This window comes from Vanessa cardui, chromosome 11, assembly GCF_905220365.1.
Source record: "Vanessa cardui chromosome 11, ilVanCard2.1, whole genome shotgun sequence".
NCBI lineage: Eukaryota > Metazoa > Arthropoda > Insecta > Lepidoptera > Nymphalidae > Vanessa > Vanessa cardui.
The window spans coordinates 7,182,171-7,205,078 of NC_061133.1; the positions used below are offsets into that span (position 1 = coordinate 7,182,171).

General features: G+C 34.4%; 2 protein-coding genes across 3 annotated transcripts in view; one reads left to right on the top strand and one right to left on the bottom strand.

Annotated features, from left to right (window-relative positions):
* Positions 1-4,002, top strand: part of LOC124533382 (protein sidekick) — a 41,257-nt gene extending 37,255 nt beyond the window's left edge. Inside the window, exons 25-28 of one of the 2 annotated variants that reach the window (XM_047108610.1) lie at positions 236-514; positions 980-1,300; positions 1,425-1,717; positions 2,433-4,002. In XM_047108610.1, the coding sequence (XP_046964566.1) occupies positions 236-514; positions 980-1,300; positions 1,425-1,717; positions 2,433-2,675 (1,136 nt within the window). In that variant the 3' untranslated portion in view covers positions 2,676-4,002. The remainder of the gene's footprint in view (positions 1-235; positions 515-979; positions 1,301-1,424; positions 1,718-2,432) is intronic. The other variant, XM_047108611.1, reaches the window with a different exon arrangement.
* Positions 4,003-7,419: 3,417 nt separating this feature from the next.
* Positions 7,420-21,701, bottom strand: LOC124533842 (nucleosome-remodeling factor subunit NURF301). Its single transcript, XM_047109379.1, has 18 exons — positions 19,944-21,701; positions 19,071-19,353; positions 18,473-18,936; positions 18,051-18,278; positions 17,790-17,962; positions 17,518-17,715; positions 17,199-17,439; positions 14,842-16,646; positions 14,528-14,759; positions 13,214-14,328; positions 12,996-13,110; positions 12,687-12,901; positions 9,860-10,064; positions 9,185-9,729; positions 8,887-9,068; positions 8,372-8,539; positions 7,847-8,127; positions 7,420-7,663 (listed from the first exon to the last, which is right to left on the bottom strand). Exons 1-18 carry the CDS (start codon positions 20,965-20,967, stop codon positions 7,458-7,460), a joined length of 7,680 nt encoding a protein of 2,559 aa, XP_046965335.1. The 5' UTR covers positions 20,968-21,701; the 3' UTR covers positions 7,420-7,457.
* Between the last annotated feature and the right edge of the window lie 1,207 nt (positions 21,702-22,908).

Genomic DNA, 22,908 nt, shown 5'->3' on the forward strand with positions numbered 1-22,908 from the left:
AATAACTTGTAATATCATATGACCTAATATATTCGTCAATTTGACGCGTCGATTTACATGCACTTGCTTTCTCTGACGCGGGAATCTATAGCGACGAATAGCGTCGAATGGCGCGATAGGGAGCTATTTCTATTGGTTGTCTTAATCGGCAGTAATCGGTTTTATTTTCATTCCATTGCATTTTCCGATGCTACATCTAATTTGTGTCTTACTATACATAATTGTATCGTCGCAGGATTCAGCAAGCAAGTGAAGCAGAAGGTGTCGGAGCGGCGGCTGGCCGTGGGCGCGCTGGAGGAGGAGGTGGAGTACCGCTTCAGCGTGCGCGCCGTGACGCTGGCGGCGGGCGCGGCGGCCGAGGCGCGCGCGCGCACGGGCCCGCAGGCCGGCTCGCCCGCGCGCCCCGCCGCGCTGCTGCTGCGCGCCGACCCCGCCGCGCTGCACCTGCGCTGGACCAACGCCGCCTCGGGCAAGGGCCCGCTGCTCGGCTACTACTTCGAGGCCCGCAAGAAAGGTGAGCCCCGCGACGTGACCGCGTATGCATTGCGGACGACATACTAATCAATGAAATATTTTAATCCTTTATGCAGCAAAGGAAACGTGGCAAGCTTGTGAGTCACTTGTTTTCTATTACTCTCTTTCGGTAGATGTTTTCGTTATTTTGGTTGAGAAATAATGAAATCGTAGTTATTTATGGTATTAAGAATACCTTGTAATTTTTATTTAGTATTTTTATTTCATTACCTACACTTCATACAAAACTGAGCAATAAAAATCGTTTTACGTTTTTTTCGATAAACAATCAAATACGGGCCCTTCAATTTATTATTGATGATACAACTAGTGTATTGAGTCAGACGAGGTGCCTGCATGATTCATATTCTTATAGGATTACATCATGCGTATGCGTGGCTATGGTTATTGCACCAAAAGTACATTTTTAAATTACATTTCACTTACTTTCTCTTAATGTTTTCAGATGACACACGATGGGAGACAATAACCAGAACGAGCAATGGCATACTCGAAGAGTTTACTATTTCTTATCAGAGCCTGCTTCCGTCGACCGCTTACTCGTTTAGAGTAATAGCATACAACATGTACGGCATAAGCAACCCCGCGTACAGCGAAAAAGTTATCGTGACGCCGTCTAAACTTTACTTGGAATACGGCTACTTGCAGTACCGGCCGTTCTATCGTAGAACCTGGTTTATGGTCGCCCTCGCTGCTGCTTCCATCATCATTATAATTATGGTCATCGCGATACTTTGCGTGAAAAGCAAAAGTTACAAGTATAAAAGTAAGACATGTATTTATATTTAATAAATTTTTTTAACTAGTCAATGTGACACTGAAACGAAATGTGTAAATACGATTTTAACTAGTATCCTACAGTTCAGGATAGATAAGTGAGTAATGTACAGTTTTCGTATCAGAGGAGGCCCAGAAGACGCTGGAGGAGTCGCTGGCGGGCGAGACGGACGAGCGCGGCTCGCTGGCGCTGGACCTGTACCGCTCGCGCCAGAACTCGGCGGCCAGTGCGGGCGGCGCCACGCTGCGCCGCAAGCCGCCCGCGCTGGCCAAGTCGCCGCCGCGGCCCTCGCCCGCCTCCGTCGCCTACCACAGCGACGAGGAGAGCCTGCGCGGCTACGACGAGAACCCCGACGACTCCTCGCTCACCGAGAAACCCTCCGAGATGAGCTCGTCCGACTCGCAGGTGATTACCATCAAAATTAGCGTCGTCTGATCGCTCCGAGTCTCACTAAACTAGTCTTATTTCTTTCCTCATCACGGTCGATCGGAGCTCCCACGGTAACTATTCAGATTGAAATCTATCGCATTCCTTTATTTTTGTCACGCTTCCTAACCGGCTAGCACTAAAGAATCGTAGGTGCGGGTGCGTTGTTTCGTCGCTACTCCCGCTGATTGAATTTCGATGCGGAGTGCATTTTCTTTTCGAACTTTGGCTGACTCTATTAATATGATCGTGGCCAGTCTAGGGTGCGGCGGCGATTCTCAAACGCACAAGTGTAGAAATAATCAGTTAGTAAATGTATGAACATGCCTGGATATTGTCAATTCAACGGGTATTTTTAATAATTTGTTTAACACTTGTTAAAGTAAAGAAAGCACATAGAAACTATGATTTGAAGGTTAGAGGAACATATATTTACTGACCTTAAATATCTACACTTTTTTAAATATTTTTTCTGTAAATAGTTCATTTTTCCTATAAATGCTACTTTCATTATTTTTTTAACTTTGTCTTATAAAAGCTCTTTCTATTACTTAAAATAACTCTGTAGTTATTTTTACGCTTTGTATCCAAACGAGTAAAAAAATAATTAGAATGAATTATTTAAGAAGGAATGTTACATCTAATGTTACTGACTTTTTTTCTTTTTAAATTAATTTAAAACTTTTATGTTTAGAATTCGGAGAGTGAAAATGAAAGCGTGAGATCGGAGCCACATTCGTTTGTAAATCATTACGCGAACGTCAACGATACGTTACGACAGTCTTGGAAAAGACAGCGTCCTGTTCGCAACTACTCCAGCTACACGGACTCTGAGCCCGAGGGCAGTGCCGTTCTCAGCCTCAACGGCGGCCAAATCGTCATGAACAATATGGCGCGCTCCCGGGCCCCCTTGCCGGGGTTCTCCTCATTCGTATGACACGAGCCTACCGACACGGCGCCCGCGCACGCCGTGCACATGTAGGACGCACTGCCGATTCATTCCCATTGCGTTAATTTATAAAAATAGCGCTTGTACATATCGATGACTGTTGAGTATTATTATTAGCTGACTTAATTAGATATATAAATCTATATTAGGCGGTAAGGACATTGTTCGACATCTTGACATTACCTATTTCATTTTCAAGATTTATACTTATTATAAAGGATAAGGACATAACTATATGAGGTTACAATTGTAAATTATTAAATATATTATAAGATCTCGCTAGACCGTATTTAAATACATTCTAATAATTCCCTATTCTGTTCCGAATTTTTAATGTTTTGACTATATTTCATTAAATAACTCTAAATATAATAAGCACATAATTACCATTTAAGGATGATTAAAGACTTTGAACACACCACATAAACTTGTATAGACATTTTATCACTTTTGTCACGAAAATATTAAATATCATTCCAATTATTATAGATTAAGCTGTTTGTTATAATGATATTATGTACTTACTGTTATAACACTCTTCAAGTTTTTGACAGATTTTTACTTTGCTAGTGTATCTGTATTTTTCTGATCATGTCACTTACTTTTTAAATATTTATTTTTCAACTCTTTATATAATGATATTTTCAAAGACATACATGATTAATATTTTTACCAATAGTGAAATCAAATCAACCTTATGGTAAGACTGTAAACACCCAATTGTTATATTTAACAAACCTTAAAAGTAATACTAATCATATTATATGCAATTGTATTTGTAATAATTTATTCAGGATCTGTAAGATGAATTTTGCAAACTTTTGATTAGTTGAATTAACAATTTGTTTACGTAATATTTCATATAAGCAGCCCTCGTCTTTCTCGATGTCGAAAAGTAATGTTGGTATTGTTTTAACTATAAAAGCAATATTAATTAATGAAACGTTAAATTTAGATTTTGTAATTTTTTGTCTACATTTAAGAACTTATAACTGACTGATAGTTTTAGAATAATCTACTATTGATTGGTGTAAATAATGATAATACTATTATCCTATGACGCATGCATTTTTGGCATGCTCATCTGGCACAATTCTTTAAAAAATCTGTGATCTATTTTTTATTTGCAATGAAATACTTTACAAAAATAGCAATAAGTATTTACATTTATCATAGGTGTCATTCCATTCAAAAGTAGAAATAGTATGCACCAATATTAATACTTAATACGTACTGTAAATTCTGTTTTTTTATTTTATTTTCATGATACGCAAAAATTTTGATTTGCATATATTGTTTTAATGGTGCCATTAATGTAGCTAATTATTTTGTATTATTTTTTTCACATATTTTAAATATACAAAGATTAGCAATTGAATAAATTATGACATTAACTTAACGAGTTTTATTTGTAATATTATTAAATATTGCATGATTAGGAATACTACCCAAGCGAAAAACATATTACATATTATTCATCAAAATATATCTGAATTGAAAAGGACGCCATATATTACGTAAAATGATTTTGGATTAAACGCAGAAAGAAAAAGTGCTTACTTATGTGAAAATTGTTAAACAATATTGAACCTGTATCCAAAAAGGTAAGCCTCACTCCAAGCTTTATGAGCTGGCAAGGTATCTCTCATAAACATAATTTTACGCTGAATGGACAAAAATCATCAATAATCTGTCAATTTCTCCAGTTTTCCGATATCAATAGAACTGGTTTGTACCACTTGGAGTCTCATTAATTTAGTTTTCTCATAAGTCAGACTAAACAGTAATTTCAGATGTACTACTTTTTCAGTTTTCTAATCCATGGCTACACACGCAATGATATTTTAACTCGTAGACTATGAACTACGAGTTAAAAAATCAGTAAGGCTTAAATTAAGAAAAGTCAAGTTATTAACTATTGCTTCTCTCCTTATAATATATTTTTTAACATTATTAACGTAAAAAAGAATATTAATGACTTTGTGAGAAAGTGTGATAATCATAACATTGGTACAAGGAACAAACAAACTTGTTATTCCTCTTATTCAACTACTTAGGGTGAATAACTCTTATGGGGCAAATATACTAGGCTCCTATAGAGCGTCCAAAATGCCTCTGTGGCCAAAATATGTAAATACCCCTGTGTTCGAGAGATAAAGGTAAATACAATTAATGAGTTCATTGTTGATACGAAACCTTGGAATTGCAACAATTGCCTCCTACTTGATTTATATTGAATACATGTAAATAATTACAAAATTATTATTATTGTTTATTCCAAAAATAACGCTAAGTTGCTGTAACCGGTTCTTCTCGGGTCAGGATATTTTCTATTTCGAAACGATAGTGGTTTTTAATTTGAAAATAAAATATTGCTTCTATATTGAATATAGAAATTTGGTTTGATGATAGCGTTAATAATTACAACTTGTTAGTAAAGCTGTCAATTACAACACGCGAAATTTTCAATGTCTTAAGTTAATGTTGCCTTCGCGTGTGAGATATTTATCGTCACCACAATATAAGTAAAGTACGTCGACTAAGCTAAACCCGTTATTTTTTAATTTATAAGTCTCGTCTTGTAAGCAAGTGTTTATTTTTTAATAATTTGTCTTTATGGGAGACTAAGGCTTGTATTTGACCGGCGATTTAAGCCTTCGATTATAAAATATAAGGATGCTTAATAGTATGCCAAAATGTTCTCAATACATTTGTTTTAATTACTGTATTAATTTTTTGGTATCCTTTATTAATTTCTTAGTTAATTTGAGTAGTTTTCATTCAAATCAATTTGTCTCATTTAATATTATACTTCATTGTTTTATTATTTTTATAATTGTAGTAGATTATTTTGAGAAAAATTAAAAAGGACAAAAGTCTAATAATTGTGCAATTTGTACTTTGCAATCTTCTGCGGGTGATATTGGCGAAACGCCGTAAACTAGGAATTTAATTTGATCCATGTCATAGAAAGCTTCGTTTTCCGTCTCGCATTTTTAAATTTAGACCGATAATTATTGTTTAAATATTGACAAATATCCAGTGTTTAATCGTTTTTATAAAACAAAAGAAAAAAATAGATTTCAATTGATCCTTTTTTTAAAAAGAAATTTTTGAAATGGCATTTTTGACAAATTTTGATAAAAGATAAAAAAACGTGATAACTCAAAAATGGTTTACTTTTGAATTATGCATATGGGGGATAAAATTATTGCAATAAGTCACCCCTACCACCTAACGGATATACGTCGAGTTACCAATAATCCTGTATATTATTGTTATTCTTCAAAACTATTTTAGATATAAATCTAATATTACCACTATCACAGTGGAGATACATTTTGATAACTATTATACATATTATAATAAATATTTATAAAAGGTCTAATACGTTTTAGTTGACAATATAAATATTCATGCCCTCTTCCCCTTCACTCTCCATTTTAATAAGAAGTGATTACAAGAGTTGAAATTAAAATTTTGTAAATAAAGACTGTTTTTTATTTAAATGCAATAGGGAAGATGCGATATGCGACCATAAGTATATTAAAAGTCTAAAACACTGTAATTCACTGCAAAAATGCGGTTTCAAAATGTCAATTTCAATTTTCGAGCGAAAACGGATCTGTATTTCGTATACTTGTCCTCGCTGGCTTTCATACTTATGCATATTTTCACAACCTTTGAGATACTTTTTTGTAAAAATTTAATACCGATAGAATGAATATGGTTTGTGCCAATTTGTTCATCTACTTCAATAAGTTTGCAAATAAATGGTTTTGACTGAACCTTCTGACTCAAAACTGAGATTAAAGTGGTTTCAAGCTGAAAAGAGGAATTTGAAGTCTGCTTTAACAAACCAAACTTCCATTTTAATTCGAAAGCGCAATTAATTTTCGTTTCAATGTTAAATTTTTTAAAACTATATCTTCAAATAAGTAGTCATAACAGGAGTGACGTCACTGAACGCTATATTGTTTTGAAATACGTGCCGTTACACGTTACTTTAATTCATAATTATTATTAAAAAACAAAATTATATCAAATATAGACCCTGCGATTTTTTTAATATTTCAATAGCAAATGGTTCATAAATATTATATTTGCTTGTTCCCTATTGTTCAATTGTATACATAGGGAAATGCTGATTTCGTACCATTAAAGATTCTTTAAAATTTGTAATCGTGATAAAAGGAAATAGCCACTGAAATATACTATTTTCAATATAAAACAATTCAACTTTATATGTACAGCTAAATTATGTATGTAATGGATCATGATCGACTGGAATCAATGTTTTCGGATTGGTAGACGGTAAGCATAAAATTTTCATAAGATTTATATTATAAAATTTATTTCTTACATACAATAATGTTTACTTATTACTTAAACTAAAAACTAAATTTAAACTAAAGTAGCTAAGTCATATCAGCTAATACAATTTTTCACAAAACTATATATAATCATATTCCTCTGTATAGAGCTTCATTTCCGATGAGTGTCAGTTTTAATGAAGATTATTATAAATGTAAAGCATTAATAAATACAATAAATACTTAACATGAAAATTGAACTGACTGACTCAACTGATATCTCCAGCGATATTTTATACAAATTATTTATCTTTGAAAATTTCATCACATTGTTTTCAATATACAAGTGTTACAGGTCAGATAATGTAACATATTTAATGAAATCAAATGTCTTTTAAACCAACTTGCCTTTTAAGGCCTTTATTCACTGTTCCTTTATAAGACACACTGCACTTTGTCATTGTGTAGATTCAAATAACTTTTCACGAAAGTATTTTATTTTTTGCGCAAAGAATGCTTCAAGACCATCGGCACATCGGTAAAATTCGGAGTCTTTCGGATTAAAGTAACGACAATTGTCAAATATTTTAGTCATATCACCAATGAATTCACTCAACGTACTATAAGTTTGGTCATTCACCTTTCTTTCCACTGTTTGTAGATCTGTAAATAAAGACATACAAAAGTAAACAACGAGACAAAGACGTCAGTACTACAGTGAATTTCTGTCAAGATTTTTAATATAGGTTGTGTACCAAAATCGTACATTAAAGTTATGTTAGCTTGAATGAACACCACTTGAAGTAAATTATATGTTAAATAAGTAATAATAGAATAAATACAAACCCATAGGTTCTTTTATAACTTTGTAATAGGTTGGAGCTTCTCTGGGATCAACAGGCTCCATAAAAGGCCATGCATTTTTATGTAATTGTATTTGTTTAACTAGCCTTTTGAGATTTTCAAAATCTTTGGGGGTGAGCTCTTTCATATTTGCGAAATTTACAGAATTGTTTTTTTGACAATTCGGGCAAATATATTCGTCAATGTTATCAGCCTCAGACTGCAGAATACCAACGCATCTGCCATGGAACCAATCTTGACATCGGTCACAACAAATATAAAACCTGTAAAATAAGGATATTACAGTTATTATACAATATGTGCTATATAGACATATTTTGACGATTTATAGTTTATTATTTATTTCTATTTAATTTTCTCTGTTTCATAGTTTAACAAAGGATCATTAAGTTGATATTTTTTACAATACCCATTATGATGTCTGCAAATTTAACTATTCTCATCCAATCCATTTTAAAACTATACTTAACAGTTATATATAAATAAACGCAATTAGGAAATACATACTGGGAATTATCATATGGTTGCCGACATAAACAATAAAGTTCTTGGGTTTCCTCGGCTCGTCGACACTCCGAACAAACATACTCTTCCATTGTTTTACTCATTTCTTCAGTAACGCCAACACAATCACCATGGAACCAATTGCTGCAATGCTCGCAACCAACGTAAAACCTGTAATATTTATTTCAACGATTAACTACTACACGTGTAGGACAAGTTTGTAATATGTCATTATGTTATAAATGTATTATAACATGTGTTGTATAATGTAATACAACACATGTTATAATACATTTATAAAAAAGAAGTCCCACTGCGTCTACAATAATTTCAAATATCATGTTCAATAGAGACTATAACGTTTACGATATTAACTTTTTGTGTAGACCCTCATTCTACCGGACAGAAGCCGAGATTGGTTGGCCAGTGACCAGACTAACAGGTTAATTATTTCTTGTCAGTTAAATTTATTTCACTCTCGAGGCTGTTTCGAGCAGTTGTTGAGCAAAGCGACGTACTTTGTGTTGTCGTATGGTGTGCGACATATGCAGAGAAGTTTTTCTTTCTTGTTGGCCTTCTTGTTGTTGCGCGGCGTGGCGTCCCGCGCGGCGCCCACCACGACGCGGCGCTTGCCGCGCACCTCCTCCTGCTTGCTGCGCTCGGCGCGCGTCCGCAGCGCCAGCTCCGCCGAGAGCTCCTTCTGCAATTCAATGCAACGAAACCTTCGATAAGAGGAATAAGCACTAGACCACTTCGCTTAACGAAAGCTTTCCCGTAAACTTATTCAACTTTTCTGATTATTCGAACGAGACCGACCTGAATTTCTACGCCGAGCTCCTTCTCGAGCAGACCCCGTTTTTTAATAATATCCTTCTTGAGCATCTCCTTGTGCTTGAACAAAAGAAGTAGTCGAGAATGAGTCGAGGCGGCGCGACGACGTTCGTCGGGAACGGCGGGAGGCGGGGCCTGGGCGGGCGCGGGCGGCGGCGCGCTGGCGGGCGGCTGCGCGGGCGGCGCCCGAGGCGGCGCGCGCGGCGGCGGGGCGGGCGACAGCGAGGGCGAGGGCGAGGGCGAGGGCGACAGCGCGGGCGCGGCCACGGCGGTGAAGGCGGGCGGCGGCGAGGGCGGGCGCGCGCGGGAGCGCTTGCGCGGGCTGCTCTCCACCCACTCGTCGTCGTCGTCGTGGCGCGAGAGGCCGCGGCGGCGCGGCTGCGGCGACGGCGAGCGCGCGGCGACGGCGCGCACCTCGCGCTCCACTTGCACCTCCGGCTTCATTTGCTTCTCCTGATACCGCTGCAGTTGAAGCAGTTTCTCTTCTATTTCGGGGTTTAAATTTTCTTGTTTTAGTGCGCTTTTAATTGCTGAAAAAGACGCACGTGCAATATTAAGAAAAAAAAGGGTTTTTTAATTCATATATGATGACGGAAATGAAACCACTTGTCACCGAATATGTTTATAAACCAATCTTATTAACATGACGATGATACTTACTTTGCTGTATGTAATCTGGTGTAAGAACGAACTTGTTACTTTGCGCTCTGTCATGACCGGAGTTAATTATATCAGTTTTAGTATTATTTTCTGGTATATCTTCGGGTTTAGAAGGTATTGCCTCTTTATGACTAACGGCTTCTGCCACATGATCTTCACCATTAAATAAAGGTTGTCGCTTTATTTTATCTTCTGCTTTACTATCCTAAAAGGAAAAGTAATATAATGTCACTTAAAACATGCCAAACATAAAAAAATAAATGAAAAAATCATTAAATAAAAAGAAACAAAAAATAACTCGTTGTTTGTGGGAATATATAAGAACAAAGAGATACAATTAAATAGCAGCAATAATAAACTCTTTTATATTATTTTAAAAATAGGATAATCATCTTTTAATATTATACCATTTGTTTTTTTTTTACCTTAAACATATGTGTATTCTGAATGAAGTAATTGATTGCCCATACACCCCCACAAGCGTCATTAGTAATAAAATATATAAACAAAGAGAAAAATAATTTAACGTAAACAAATAAAAGGACTCAGATAAATAAAAGTCAAAAACTATTTAAAATTTTTATTTAATCACCATATTGCACTACCCATTTATTATAAATGGTTTGAATATTAGATCTACATACATATAACAGGTGGTGTATGAGCAATTCCTCTAACCAGTTGCACAAATAATTTCTACATATACACTGCAAATATAGAATATAATATTGTATTCATTAATATATTCTAATTATTACTTTTCAATGGCATTTAAAACGTAAATAAAAAATAATCCATGTAAATATTGCTACATAATTGGAAGAAATATAACAACCAATGGATAAAATGTATATTATTATGCTTAGTAGAAAAACTTAAATGAAAATAAATGCTATTTTTCGTTATGATTATTTTTGGTCAAAGCCATAAAACTAATACTCAACCTGGTGAATGGAAGAAAAGTATATGACAAAACTCTTTGTACACTTTTATCAATCCAATTTTTACAAAAATATTAACTAATAATAATGTTCAATAAATACGAAGAAAAGTTTACTTTTGAATATCATTAAATAAATTTAACTAATTGCATGAAAGATATATATGTATACTTTTTATATATCCTTTGTAGAAATTAGATTGGAAATAAATAGATATAGATGAATAAGATTTCAACATAAAACATTATCCTATAATCTAAAAAAAGAAGAAAAATTTTTAAACGAAAAAAATAAGATCATTTAACTTTGGATTCAATTACTTTTTACGTACAAAGAGTTAATGATATAAACAATGTTTGGCATTTTTTGTACATAAGAAACGAGACTTAATAAAAATGCATCAAACAAACCTTAATCATTACAAATTTCTATATTTAGAATAAGCAACACATATTAATACATTTAATAATTATTACCATTTTGATTATATTTGTGAAAATAGTGTTAGAACACTCTTACTTCTACACTCTCTCGTGGTTTAAAACCAAAATGTAAGTAAATTGGGTATCATTGGTTATAATTTAAAAAGCAATTAAACCAATATAGGGCTATTGAAAAAATCTAAATTCTAAACAAATATCACCAAACTTTGAACTGAAGTAATGGCTTTACCTTTTTTTTAATCCAAAGAAAACCTTTGGAATAAAGCCACTATCCTTAAGTACCTTGTGTGAAACCATTCATCTATTATGTTGAAAAATGAAAGCTAAATATTTTTAATAATACTACAAGTCATGGTAGATATCACTGGTAAGATTCAAAATAGTGGATATATTTCATTTATATTGGTTGGTGATACAAATTATATTTGAAAAAGCGATTGTTTTACAATAACCCTATATAGGTATAAGACTTACTATTATAATTATAGGTATGTGTAATATATTGTCTATGATGTATTACGTCAAACAAAATAAATACTAGAATCGCAATGATATAGTTCAGTACGTAGCCATTATAATAAGTATATTATTCTAAAGTTATAATTATGTTTTCTACATACAAATTTACATAGAAGTCTTTGGTGAATATATTAAAATATTAAAATTATTGCTGCATATTTAAATGTCCCTAATATTTAAAAATATCCAGTCTTACCAAAGTAGTTAATTAGTTATACTAAAATATCCCATTATTTAAATAATTTACAAGTTATTTTAATAATTGAATTAAAACTTAAATAATCCAGGCAAGGATAGTCATCAGTATATTTAAAGATACATATATTTATTAATGTCAAATATTTTAAAATGATTTCACAAAACATACAATTTTGCAATTGAAAATTAATCATTTATAGTTTATTATTCTTCAGAAACAAATAACGGCACAAGTTTCCATGCAATAAACTTGCATGGTCATAACTATTTGTAGTTTAAAACAGAGCAATTAAACTAATAAACAAATGTATCTTTTAAAATATTAAAGATGACCTTGTTAAATCACACTGAATTTAAACCCATTTGCTTGTCTAGATAGATTTCGTCTAAGCAAAGATTTTTGTTGTTGTTTTTTCACTAAATTTTTACACACTGTGACGATAAAATCGGCGATGGACTTTTATTTTTAGTATAAATTGCCCTCGTATGGTGTTTTGTTACTTTTAGTTAGTGATTTTTTTTCTCATAACGACGTCAGCTATAAGATAAATACAGTCTAAAATATATTACCCCATTCTACTTATAAAATGCATAATTGATATTTTAATGCACGATAGGCAAACAAACATTTCCATACCGTATGTTTCAAATATGGATCTTAACCACAATAATCATTATTCTGTTTGCTATAGGTACGCAGTCTCCCTCCTAATAATAGTAAATTACCTGGTGAGTGGGCGTGGGCGCCGAGACGGGCGCGGCCGAGGGCACGGACTGCAGCGCGGCGGCGGGCGCGCCAAGCGACTGCAGCGGCTGCAGCGCGTGCAGCGCGGGCTGCGGCGTCACGGGCGCCAGCGGCGGCGGCGCGCTCGGCGTGGGCTGCACCGCTAAGTACATCTTCCTCGGCCCCAGCATGCCTTGCTTTCCTGTTGATTCTTGTGCTAAAATTAAATATAGTTCTCGTTACCGGGACTACGCTATGAGATATTTGTGATTCCCGAAATACTCGCAAATCATGACCATGAAATCTAGTACCTTTTAATAGTTGCTGCTTCACTTGATGTTGAACTAATGCCAATTGCTGTGGCGTTAGCGAATAGCCGTGCAGGCCCTGCAGAACGATGCTCGGGCCGCTGCTCGTTTGCATCACCTTTAAAAATGTATGAAAGAAATGTTTTTTTTTCTAGTAACAATATTATATCATTAGAATATATTTGGACTAATCTAGACTATGCGTCTACGACTATAATCACCTGCGCAGTAACGGTTTTTATGACGGTGCCTGGTGGTTGACCGGCCAAAAGACGCTTTTCCATTATCTGATCCTCAGTGAGAGTCGGTTGCGTGGCGGTTGTCGGAAGAGGCGCCACGACCGGCCGCACCGACGCCACCGGGATCGGAGCTGGGGATGGACTCGGAGCCGGAGCGGGACTCGGGGCAGGCGCAACTGATGGACTCTGACCGATGTGCGCTACTATTTGCGCCTGGTTATTGCCCGTCGGCCGAATTAGGACCTGCTGTCCGTTTACAGTAGCGAGTTGAATTTTTCCCGCCGCGATTTGCTGCACGAGAGCCGGGTTGTTCACGACTATCTGCTGCGTGGTGGTGGCGCGCGGGCGCGGCGCCGCGGGGCGCGGGGCAGGCGTGCGCGCCGGCGTCTGCGGCCGCTGCAGGATCTGGCCCTGCACTAACACGGTCTGCACGGGCTGCATGCGCGGCGGACACGGCGTGCGCGCGCCCGCCTGCACCACCACCTGTTGCGGAGACTGCACCACCATCTGCTGTGGAGCTTGTACGACCACCTGCTGAGCGGGTTGCACGACGATGTGACGGCTGGTAGGCAAACTCGACTGAGACGCTGTTTGACTTGCAATTCGAGGTGACTGAATCGATACCGTGCTTTCTGTGTTGTTTTTAATTTGGACGCCAATTTTATCAGTATTATCATTAGGAATTGTGTCATTATCTGACTTAGGCGCGGGGGATGCAGCAACTAATTGTCCTGCTATACCCTGTTGCCCAGGCATAACCACATGTAATTTACCATCTGGCATTTGTATTAATTGTTGTCCTGCGAGTAATCCTCGAACTGTAATTTTACCATCTGGGGCTCTTATTATTTGAACTTTTTGTGGACCCTCTTTTTGAGGTGTACTATTCGATTTTGTGGCTTCAGAGGATAAAATCGATTTACTTGCACTGCCAATAGGTTGACTTATAACTCTTGTAGTGCCATCAGCACCTTTAGTCATTATAATTCTTCTGGTTCCAATTACAGTCTTTTGACCAGTAGGTGTATTAGCATTTGTCAGCAACGAAGTCAATGTACTTTTACCAGAGCTTTGATTAGGTGTATTCTTCGATTTTTCTGTAATGAAAAGTAAATATATAAATAGATAAAGTTAATATTACATCATTTACACCTACATACATTCACTGCCAAATTAAATAATTGTTGTTGTCTTAAGAATGTGTACATATTAAACATTATTTTCAAACAATAAAAACCTCTGATTTTTAGGGTTATCCATCCTGTTTAGTAAAATAAAAAGAAACAGAAAGCAAACCTTGTGACATCTCAAGTGCTCTTTTTTGTTGATGAGCGGCTCTTTGTTCACGTAATTGCTGCTCCATTTTATCTTTAAGGTCAGACGCATTGGGTAGAGCTTGGGCGATATTACGTTGTGGCAATTTGCCAGTTGAAGTGCGAGTCACGGGAGTTACTCTTTCGGCGCGTTCGCCGTATTGCCGCACTTCCCACAACTCTAGCTTATCCTCATCTACCCATTCTTCAGTTACCTGAAAGTGTACACATCTCACATCATCTACATTTAAGCTGGATATTAAAATTAATTTTAATATTAATCAATCGAAAATTTACCTGAGGTTCAGTATTTTGGGGAGATTCAGCTCGTTTTCTTTTACGCAACCCGCTTCGTATAGAAGTCACCTCTCGTACTGTTTTAGGCAATTCTAAAGGTATAACTACTTTTCTTCGAAGATATTGTGTTCGCTCAGAAAATTGACCAATATGTCGATGTTTCAGTAATTCGAGTGAAACAATTTCTGTGTCGGTGGTAAGTTGATGTTTTCCGTCAGCAGTCGCCGGTTTGGCAGCCATGTCATCCCAGCGTAAGCACGCCCACATTATGCGTAACTGTAACGCCGCACTGGCTAGCCATTGTAAATTGACTGTCCGATAGAGCCAGCAAGTCTTGAAAAGAGGTCTTGCACAAGGATAGGGCCATACAAGCTGATTTGGTTTAGCACTATGGCTAAAACCACTTACTGTGTTGTGGCCAGCTTGTCTGCAAAGCTTTTTTAGTTCATGATGAGGTAAAACCATAATAGTTTTAGCTTTGCTTTTTGTGTGAAATGATGAGCATAATGGATATTTAACAGGGGTCCTCTTCTTTTTCTTTTCTACTGCTGCTGTTTGTACTCTCTTGAGATAAACCTTTCCATTAGGATTCTCAGTTGAGTATATTCTTACAATTGCACCATCAATTTTTTCTTCCTTTATTTTGTCTTCTCTTTTTACACTTCTAGGCAATCCAAAGCGCCTGTTTACAAGAGCACGATATTTTGGTTTTTGCGACTCTTTCTCTGTTTTTAATGAACATTCATAGGAGGAATCATGCCCTTTATCATTCATAGAAAGTTTATTAGAGTTGGCAGACATTTTCGAAGATTTCCCTCGTGTGATTTTTAGTTTAGGTATCGGAGGACGCTCTTTGTTATCATCAGATTTAGATTCCTGATGCTCATTGTCAGTTAATTCTTTCAAGGGACCAATTTCGACTTCATTGTCATCATTATTATTACTCGTAATATCAATGTCCATTTCATTCCCCACAGCGGGAACAGCAGATTCTTCAAGTGTGCTCTCAGACTTTATTAAACACATTGAATTGTTGTTATCATTACCAGATTTATCCATCTTGAAATTTACATCACTATCTTCAGTGGACTTTCTCTTGACAAAACAATCTGAATTCTTGTTGTCACACTCTTGAGCACAAGCTGCTGCAGACAATAAATCAGATAAAATATTTTCATTGTTTGAGTTAGGAGCTTTTCCCAATAAATATTGCTCTAATATTGATACTTTGTTGTTCTCCTTTGAATTTGCAAGTAAAAGCAAATTATAATTGTTTGAACCATCTTTCAGCAATGAAAGTAACTGATTTAACAGTATGCCTTTTTCTATACATAAGGGTGAATAACAATCAATTTTTAAGCCTGTCGATATTGCAGATGGGTCCAACTTACTACAACTTTCCGAATAACATTTGTAATGTTTTGTTAAATTATTAAGACTTTTATATTTATCTTTTATAGCTTCTATATCTTTTGAAGCAACAGTTATAGTTTTACTTTTAATTTCCCTATCAGGTGTAGCAGTTTCCTCTGCATCTGGTTCTTCATTTTCAATATCAACATTTTTATCTTCTTCATTCTTTAAACCTACTTCTTCTTTTTTTATATTGCTTAAAAGATTTCCTAACTTTTTTTCTTCCATAAATTTCAAATACGTCCGCCGGGCTAAAAAATCGTCTAGTTTAGATTTTCTTGCTATCTTAGGATAATATCTTCTTGTTGAAGAACTCAAAGCTTTTTCTACATCAATCTCTTCAAAGTCGTCAATTTCTTTTTCTAATTTCATATTTTTCATAGATGCTGGCACTGTAAATTATAAACAATTTGAAAATTACATTCTTTGATATATTATATTATACATACCAGAAAACATTAAATTTAGTTATGAAAATTTAGTTTCCAGCATATCTGTATGATAATTATTTATTTTTATTAATTTTGGTATCATTGGCAAGGTATTGACATGAATTTGTACACTTTCGAAGTGATTATATTATAGCCAGTGATAGTATACCCATACTGGCTCATCTTTACCCAAGAATGGACCATTATTACAGAATTTAGTTAAAATATAGATAATTAGCAATGATATATAATCATCAAAATCAACCAAAAACCTCATCAAAAAGAGGAAGCCTTTGTACAATGGTGCAACATTTCAATCTATCTAGGATTTCAATTTCACTCTACATGCGTTGCACACAATTATTACTATTTAATAAACATAACTCTATAATAATTGACAATTAAACAGATTATCAGACCTAGTAGGTCGAAATAAGGAATTATTTCATTTAAATGAAATCAAGAATATCTAGTCTATTTAAATTATAACAAAAAAAATTTATAAACACTTACATTTTGCTGTGACATCTTTTTCTTCAGTCTCATTTGAAGTCAAATATTCATAAGTTTTAGGTTCTACTGCCAATACTTTTATTATACTTCCTTCTCTGACCCTGACAGCAATTTTGGCAGGGCCGTTATATAAGCTTAATTTAGGGTTTGCATTGTGCTTTTTGAATTTTCTTGTTGCAGAATTCCATAACCAACCCCACTGGCCATGAATTCTGTATTCTTCTCCTTTTTGTTTCCAAACCTAAAAGGTAACAATTTATTTATAGGCAAACAAAATAAATGTATAAAAAAAATATCTAAAAATATGATTTTGTGTTACCTGGTGTCTTAAACCTAAAGAAAACTTAACGAAATTGTAAGCAGTCCTATAACGCTCTTCTTCTTCATCCCTCTCCTTTTTTTCTCTCTTATCTAGTTTCTTACGTTCTTCTCGTTCAGCTGCTGTAGTTCTTAGAAGTCTAACATGACCTAATTGCTCATGCCAAGCTGGTACCCAAACAGCATTTTTGATGCATGCCTGTTGATAAAAACATTTCCTTAATAATGTTGTCATTATTTAACAATGTTTTATTTTAAAATATTTTTACATACCTGCAATACACACAATGCCCTGGCAAAGTCCCTAGGTGCCTGACAGAGTTGAACGGCCTGTACCCATGGCTTCCGTAATAATGTCCAATTAGGATGCATAAATTGTAGTACTATGTTAGATTCCAGTTGTAGTAGCGTTTGTCTTAATGTGGCGACAAATAGTGGTTTTGTTGCTGTATAAAATAATTATATTAGTGCATTGAATACATTTTTTTTAATTAATACATTAAAATAAAATTTACAATTTAGACATATTATTACCATTTAACAAGCCGACCCATTTAAATTCTTGTCCCGAAGATAAAGAAAACTTATGTGAAGTATAACGTTTTTTATCTCTTTCTTCATTTCTTTGGGGCTTATTTAAAGCTAATGGATTAGTTGTATATTGATTGACATAACTTTTGAAGGCATTTTCATTTCCTAATTTGAAAAGGTATGTACCATTTGATATTTGATTTGATTTCAATCTTGTAACTCGTTCTGGAACTGAAAGATCAAATTAATTTTAAGGTCAATAAATTTTTCATTGAATCTTGAGGTCAGAAAATTCAGAAAAGATTCAATCATACAAACTACAACAACAATAAATTTATTTAAAAACTGATTGAAATATTGGTTGCCTTATTTTATTATACTAATTTAAAAAGCGCGAGTTATTTTATACTAAAAGATTAACTTACTTTCATCATTTTTCTTTTGTATTAGAGACTTTAACTTAGGTGTGCAGTTATTTTTAGATTTTTTAGAGTCTTCTTCTTCTGTGTCATCATGGTCATCTTTTACAGTCTCATCACTAGTGACAGTGACCTCATTTACAACATCTGTATCAGTTACTAATGACATTTCTGTATCATCCTTTTCGCCAACTTGAAATTCATTGCTTTGACCTATTTGTTTTTGTTCTTCTTTCATTCGTTTTTGCTTAATTATATTAGCATTCTCTACTTCTAGATATGACTTACGATTTCCCTTAGCTTGATTAGTTAACTTTTCTGTTACATCCATTTGTCTTAATATTTCTTGTTTCATTTCTAAAAGCTCTCGAACTAAAGGAGCTTCCATTTCAGATGCATCTAAAACATCCAGAAGTTCTTGAAGTTGCTGGGCTGTGGTGTAATACCAGACATCACCATTATCAGCCTCCCTGTACAACAATTCATTTTTATAAATATTATTTTGCTCTATTTATGAATAGTTTTTTGAAATATATACAAAGCTATCTAGCTAGTTAGCGTTATTATAAAAATATTTTTTATTTTTAATTGAATAGCTACTTACACAAAAATTCTCCTTGCAATAAACCAGTACTTCCTGCCATGTCTATCAAAACCTAAATGTTCATGGCGACATAATAGGCCCTGTTTCTCTGCATCTGGCAAGCAGTCAGTTACACCAACTGTCTTGTGTTGTTTACAAAGAGCACATTGCCAGTCTTCAGAAGGCACGTCTACTAATGGTGGATCAACACATTCGAGATGGAAAACAGCTGGACATGTCTCACAACATAAAAGATCTCCCAACCGATGACAAACTCGACAATGGTCATCATAATGTATAGGAACTGAAATATAAATATTTTTATTTACTAAAAACACTTAAATAATTAAAACTTTCATAAATATAATTTTTTAATAACCTTAAAGCTTTAAATATGCTTATTCATTGAAGCTATGAAATAAGGACACTATTAACTTATCGGTGTTATTACAATTTCTGGTTATGTGTAATAGGAGAATTATTAATACACAAAATTACTAAAAGAAATATCACGAAGGGACATGTATCAACCTCCACCATTTTATCTTTTGATTTAATTCAATTGTAATGCATGAGCTTTGAGAATCAAAATAACATGGTATATGCTATATGTTGCATTAAAATATTAGTCTACTATATAAATAGTGTTTATTATTATATTAGTCTATTGTATATTAATAATTAGTGAAAATCAGTATAAATTAAAATATATTAAATTAAGGATAAATTATTATTATAAACTTTAGTATTCATGAATGGTATGAAACCTGTACAAAATATACAAGTAATAACTTTTTTTGTGGACAAAGTAATCAATTTTTGCAACAGAATAATTGCTAAACTAATTGTTACAATCAACGGCTATAGTAATGTTAAAAAGTATGTTGTACTAACCTTCACTTATAAGATCATCTCTTACTGGATTTGTAATTAAAAACTGGTTACACAAGAATTGAAGCACTGCCAAACGGTCTTCTACAGTAGTAAATGGATATTCACATGAGTTTAATATTCTAGCTACATTTTTATCAAATGATTTATCACTTTCAACGTAAACTCTTAAAACTTCAGGCCATGTCATAGTATCCAACAGAAATAAAGTAATGTTAACACTGTCTTTATGATCTAATGGCCCAAAATGAGTCTGCTGTGCATCCTCTTCTCTCAGCAGAGCTTTAAGCAACATTATATGTACCTCTATGAGCAAATTACTCTGATCTTCACAACTTACAGCTGCACACAGATCCTCTAGTCTAAATGGTGATAATCTAACCAAATGCCTGAAATGTCGTAGTACCTCATAAATACCTACTATTTGTAAAACTAATTGATGAGATATTATCAAATCATCAGAGGATGGTGGAAGATCTAATGGAGGTATCTGACGTTCTTGTTGTAACCAGAGAGGATCTGGACTCGGAGGTCGGAGAAGATTACTATTCGTTTTTCGAGGGTTAACGCCTGTAGAGCTATAACTACTGATAGAAAAGTCACTATCACTTGCTGCACCGTCAACTATGGAACCCTCAGAGCTATCACTGGCGCGATCTTCTTCGGGATCCGATCTGTCACTATAATCATCTCCGAAGTCTGAACCATAGTGATATTCCGACTCGTGATAATCAGCAGCTTGAGGATTATATCCTCTTCTTGAATACGCATTCGACAATCCTCCTCTTTTACTTTTATGCGATTTACCGCCTCTCTGTTTCCTTGTACTTCGTCTACTAACGTCACTGCCTTGTGGCGAGGATGCTCTTGACGCAGATGGAGTACTAGCGAGAGAACCAGATCCTATATTTTGTGCTTGTAAATATTTTGGTTTCTTCAATAAATGATATTGGAATTTTCTGTTCTTTTCAAAACTTCCCGATTTCGGGGGCCTCCCGCGTTTTTTAGCCCCCCTTCCCGTCATCATTATAAACAACTGTCAATTTTGTACAATTCCGCACGTGTATTGCAAACACATAATTGTTTACCATAACAAAACGATGTACATAATTGTATTTAGGTTCACCCTAAATCTAAGGCATTCATGATCCCAGCCTTTTGAGACGCTTCACAGAAACAATGGCACGACGGATAAACGCGATATTTTTCACTGTTTTGTCAGTAAAATATTTAGTTCATAACTTAACACTTCACAAATTTGGATTATTATCTAAGAAACAAGGCACCAAAACGTAATGACGCGAAATGTGAATAGGTGCATGCAATTCTGAAACGCTTAATGCTTGCTTCTCATTGGTCGATTGTCAGTCCGCCATGTCGTTTTTCTAACTTGAGGGTTATTGAATTTTACACCAATGGAATATCATTAAAAAATCAAACATAATACACATACAATTTATTCAAATAATCAAAGATATATATTCAATATATCCTAAATTGCAACATCCGTTGTAAATCTATCATTAATACTACATAACAGATGCGCACAACACTTTATCAATTCACGTCGCTATCAGGCAGGATAGGTAGACAGCAGCCATTTTTATTTCACCCCAGTATTTAGAGTCAATTTGCTCCTCATAAACAGAATTGCTCAAACCTCATTATTATTATTTGCTTATACAACAAAAATATAATTAGTTAAATATATGTTCATCTATAAGGAATCTTGCAAATAATTTTATTTTGCAAGTTCTTGTTATTGTAAAAAATGTTTTAATTGGACAGGCAACATCATTTGTTCTATTATCTATAAAAAAATTGTCATTCTTCATTTAACAGGGCTGCCAGATCATTTAATTAGATACATATAGCTATGTTATGGATTCACTAACCAGTTTGTTTATCAATTTTACACTATATTGAATTCAAAAATATGAATGCAAATGAAAACTTGATGAATAAAAGAAAAGATTTTCATAAGTTCCTATACTGCTTTATACTTATAATTATCAAAAAAAAATAAATATCATAATATATTAATACCATATGAGTATGATAATATTTTTTTTTACCTAAATGAAATCTTTCGAAAAAATATTCATAAGTATGAAAGCCAGTGAGGACAAGTACTATCGGGCCTATAAATATAGTGGGCCAGTAAAAGACAGGAGTGACGTCATACGACATATAGTTCGATTTTCGCGCGAAATGTTAAGAAGAAGAGAGAAATGAAGTCGACAGCTTAGAATTACAAATTCTTATTTTCGCGATTACACAAAGTTTGTCACTGTCCTTTGTCTGTATTTGTTCTAATTTCTAAAAATATTGAGGTATATTTTAAAAACGTGGTAAAAGACCACATTTCTATTTTTTTAAATTAAATACGGTTAACATAATATTTAATTTTTTTGGTATTCAAAACCATTTCTATATGAATGCACTATCATTATTTACAACGGCATTATTTATTGTGTTTTATGACGGAGTAATGAATTTTATCAACAAGAAGTACAATACTTCAAATACCATTAACATAAAATATAAAAAATTGGAAAGGACTGTAGATCACATTTTATTGACAAAAACTTAGAAAAAATTATCCACTATAATTTATAGTCTTATAAAAACTACATTGTCGACATCTACTATAAAAATATTTTGTTTGATGCGCATTTTTTACAATTTATACGTAATAATAATTAGACGTTCACCAAGCATTGTATCTGCGATCACTGCAGATTTCATAGGATTCACAGAATGGAAAGTAGAGCGGTGTCGTGACGGGTCACTGAGTTACTAATTTAATTGATTTATGATTGAGAATATACTCAAACATAAATAAATGAAATATCTACTTAAAAATAAGTAGTAATTTAATAGATCAAGTTTCAATTATTTTAATAATCGTATTCCGTTTGTGTGTTTCAACATATTTCATAAAGACAGCATGGAATAATCAAGATTA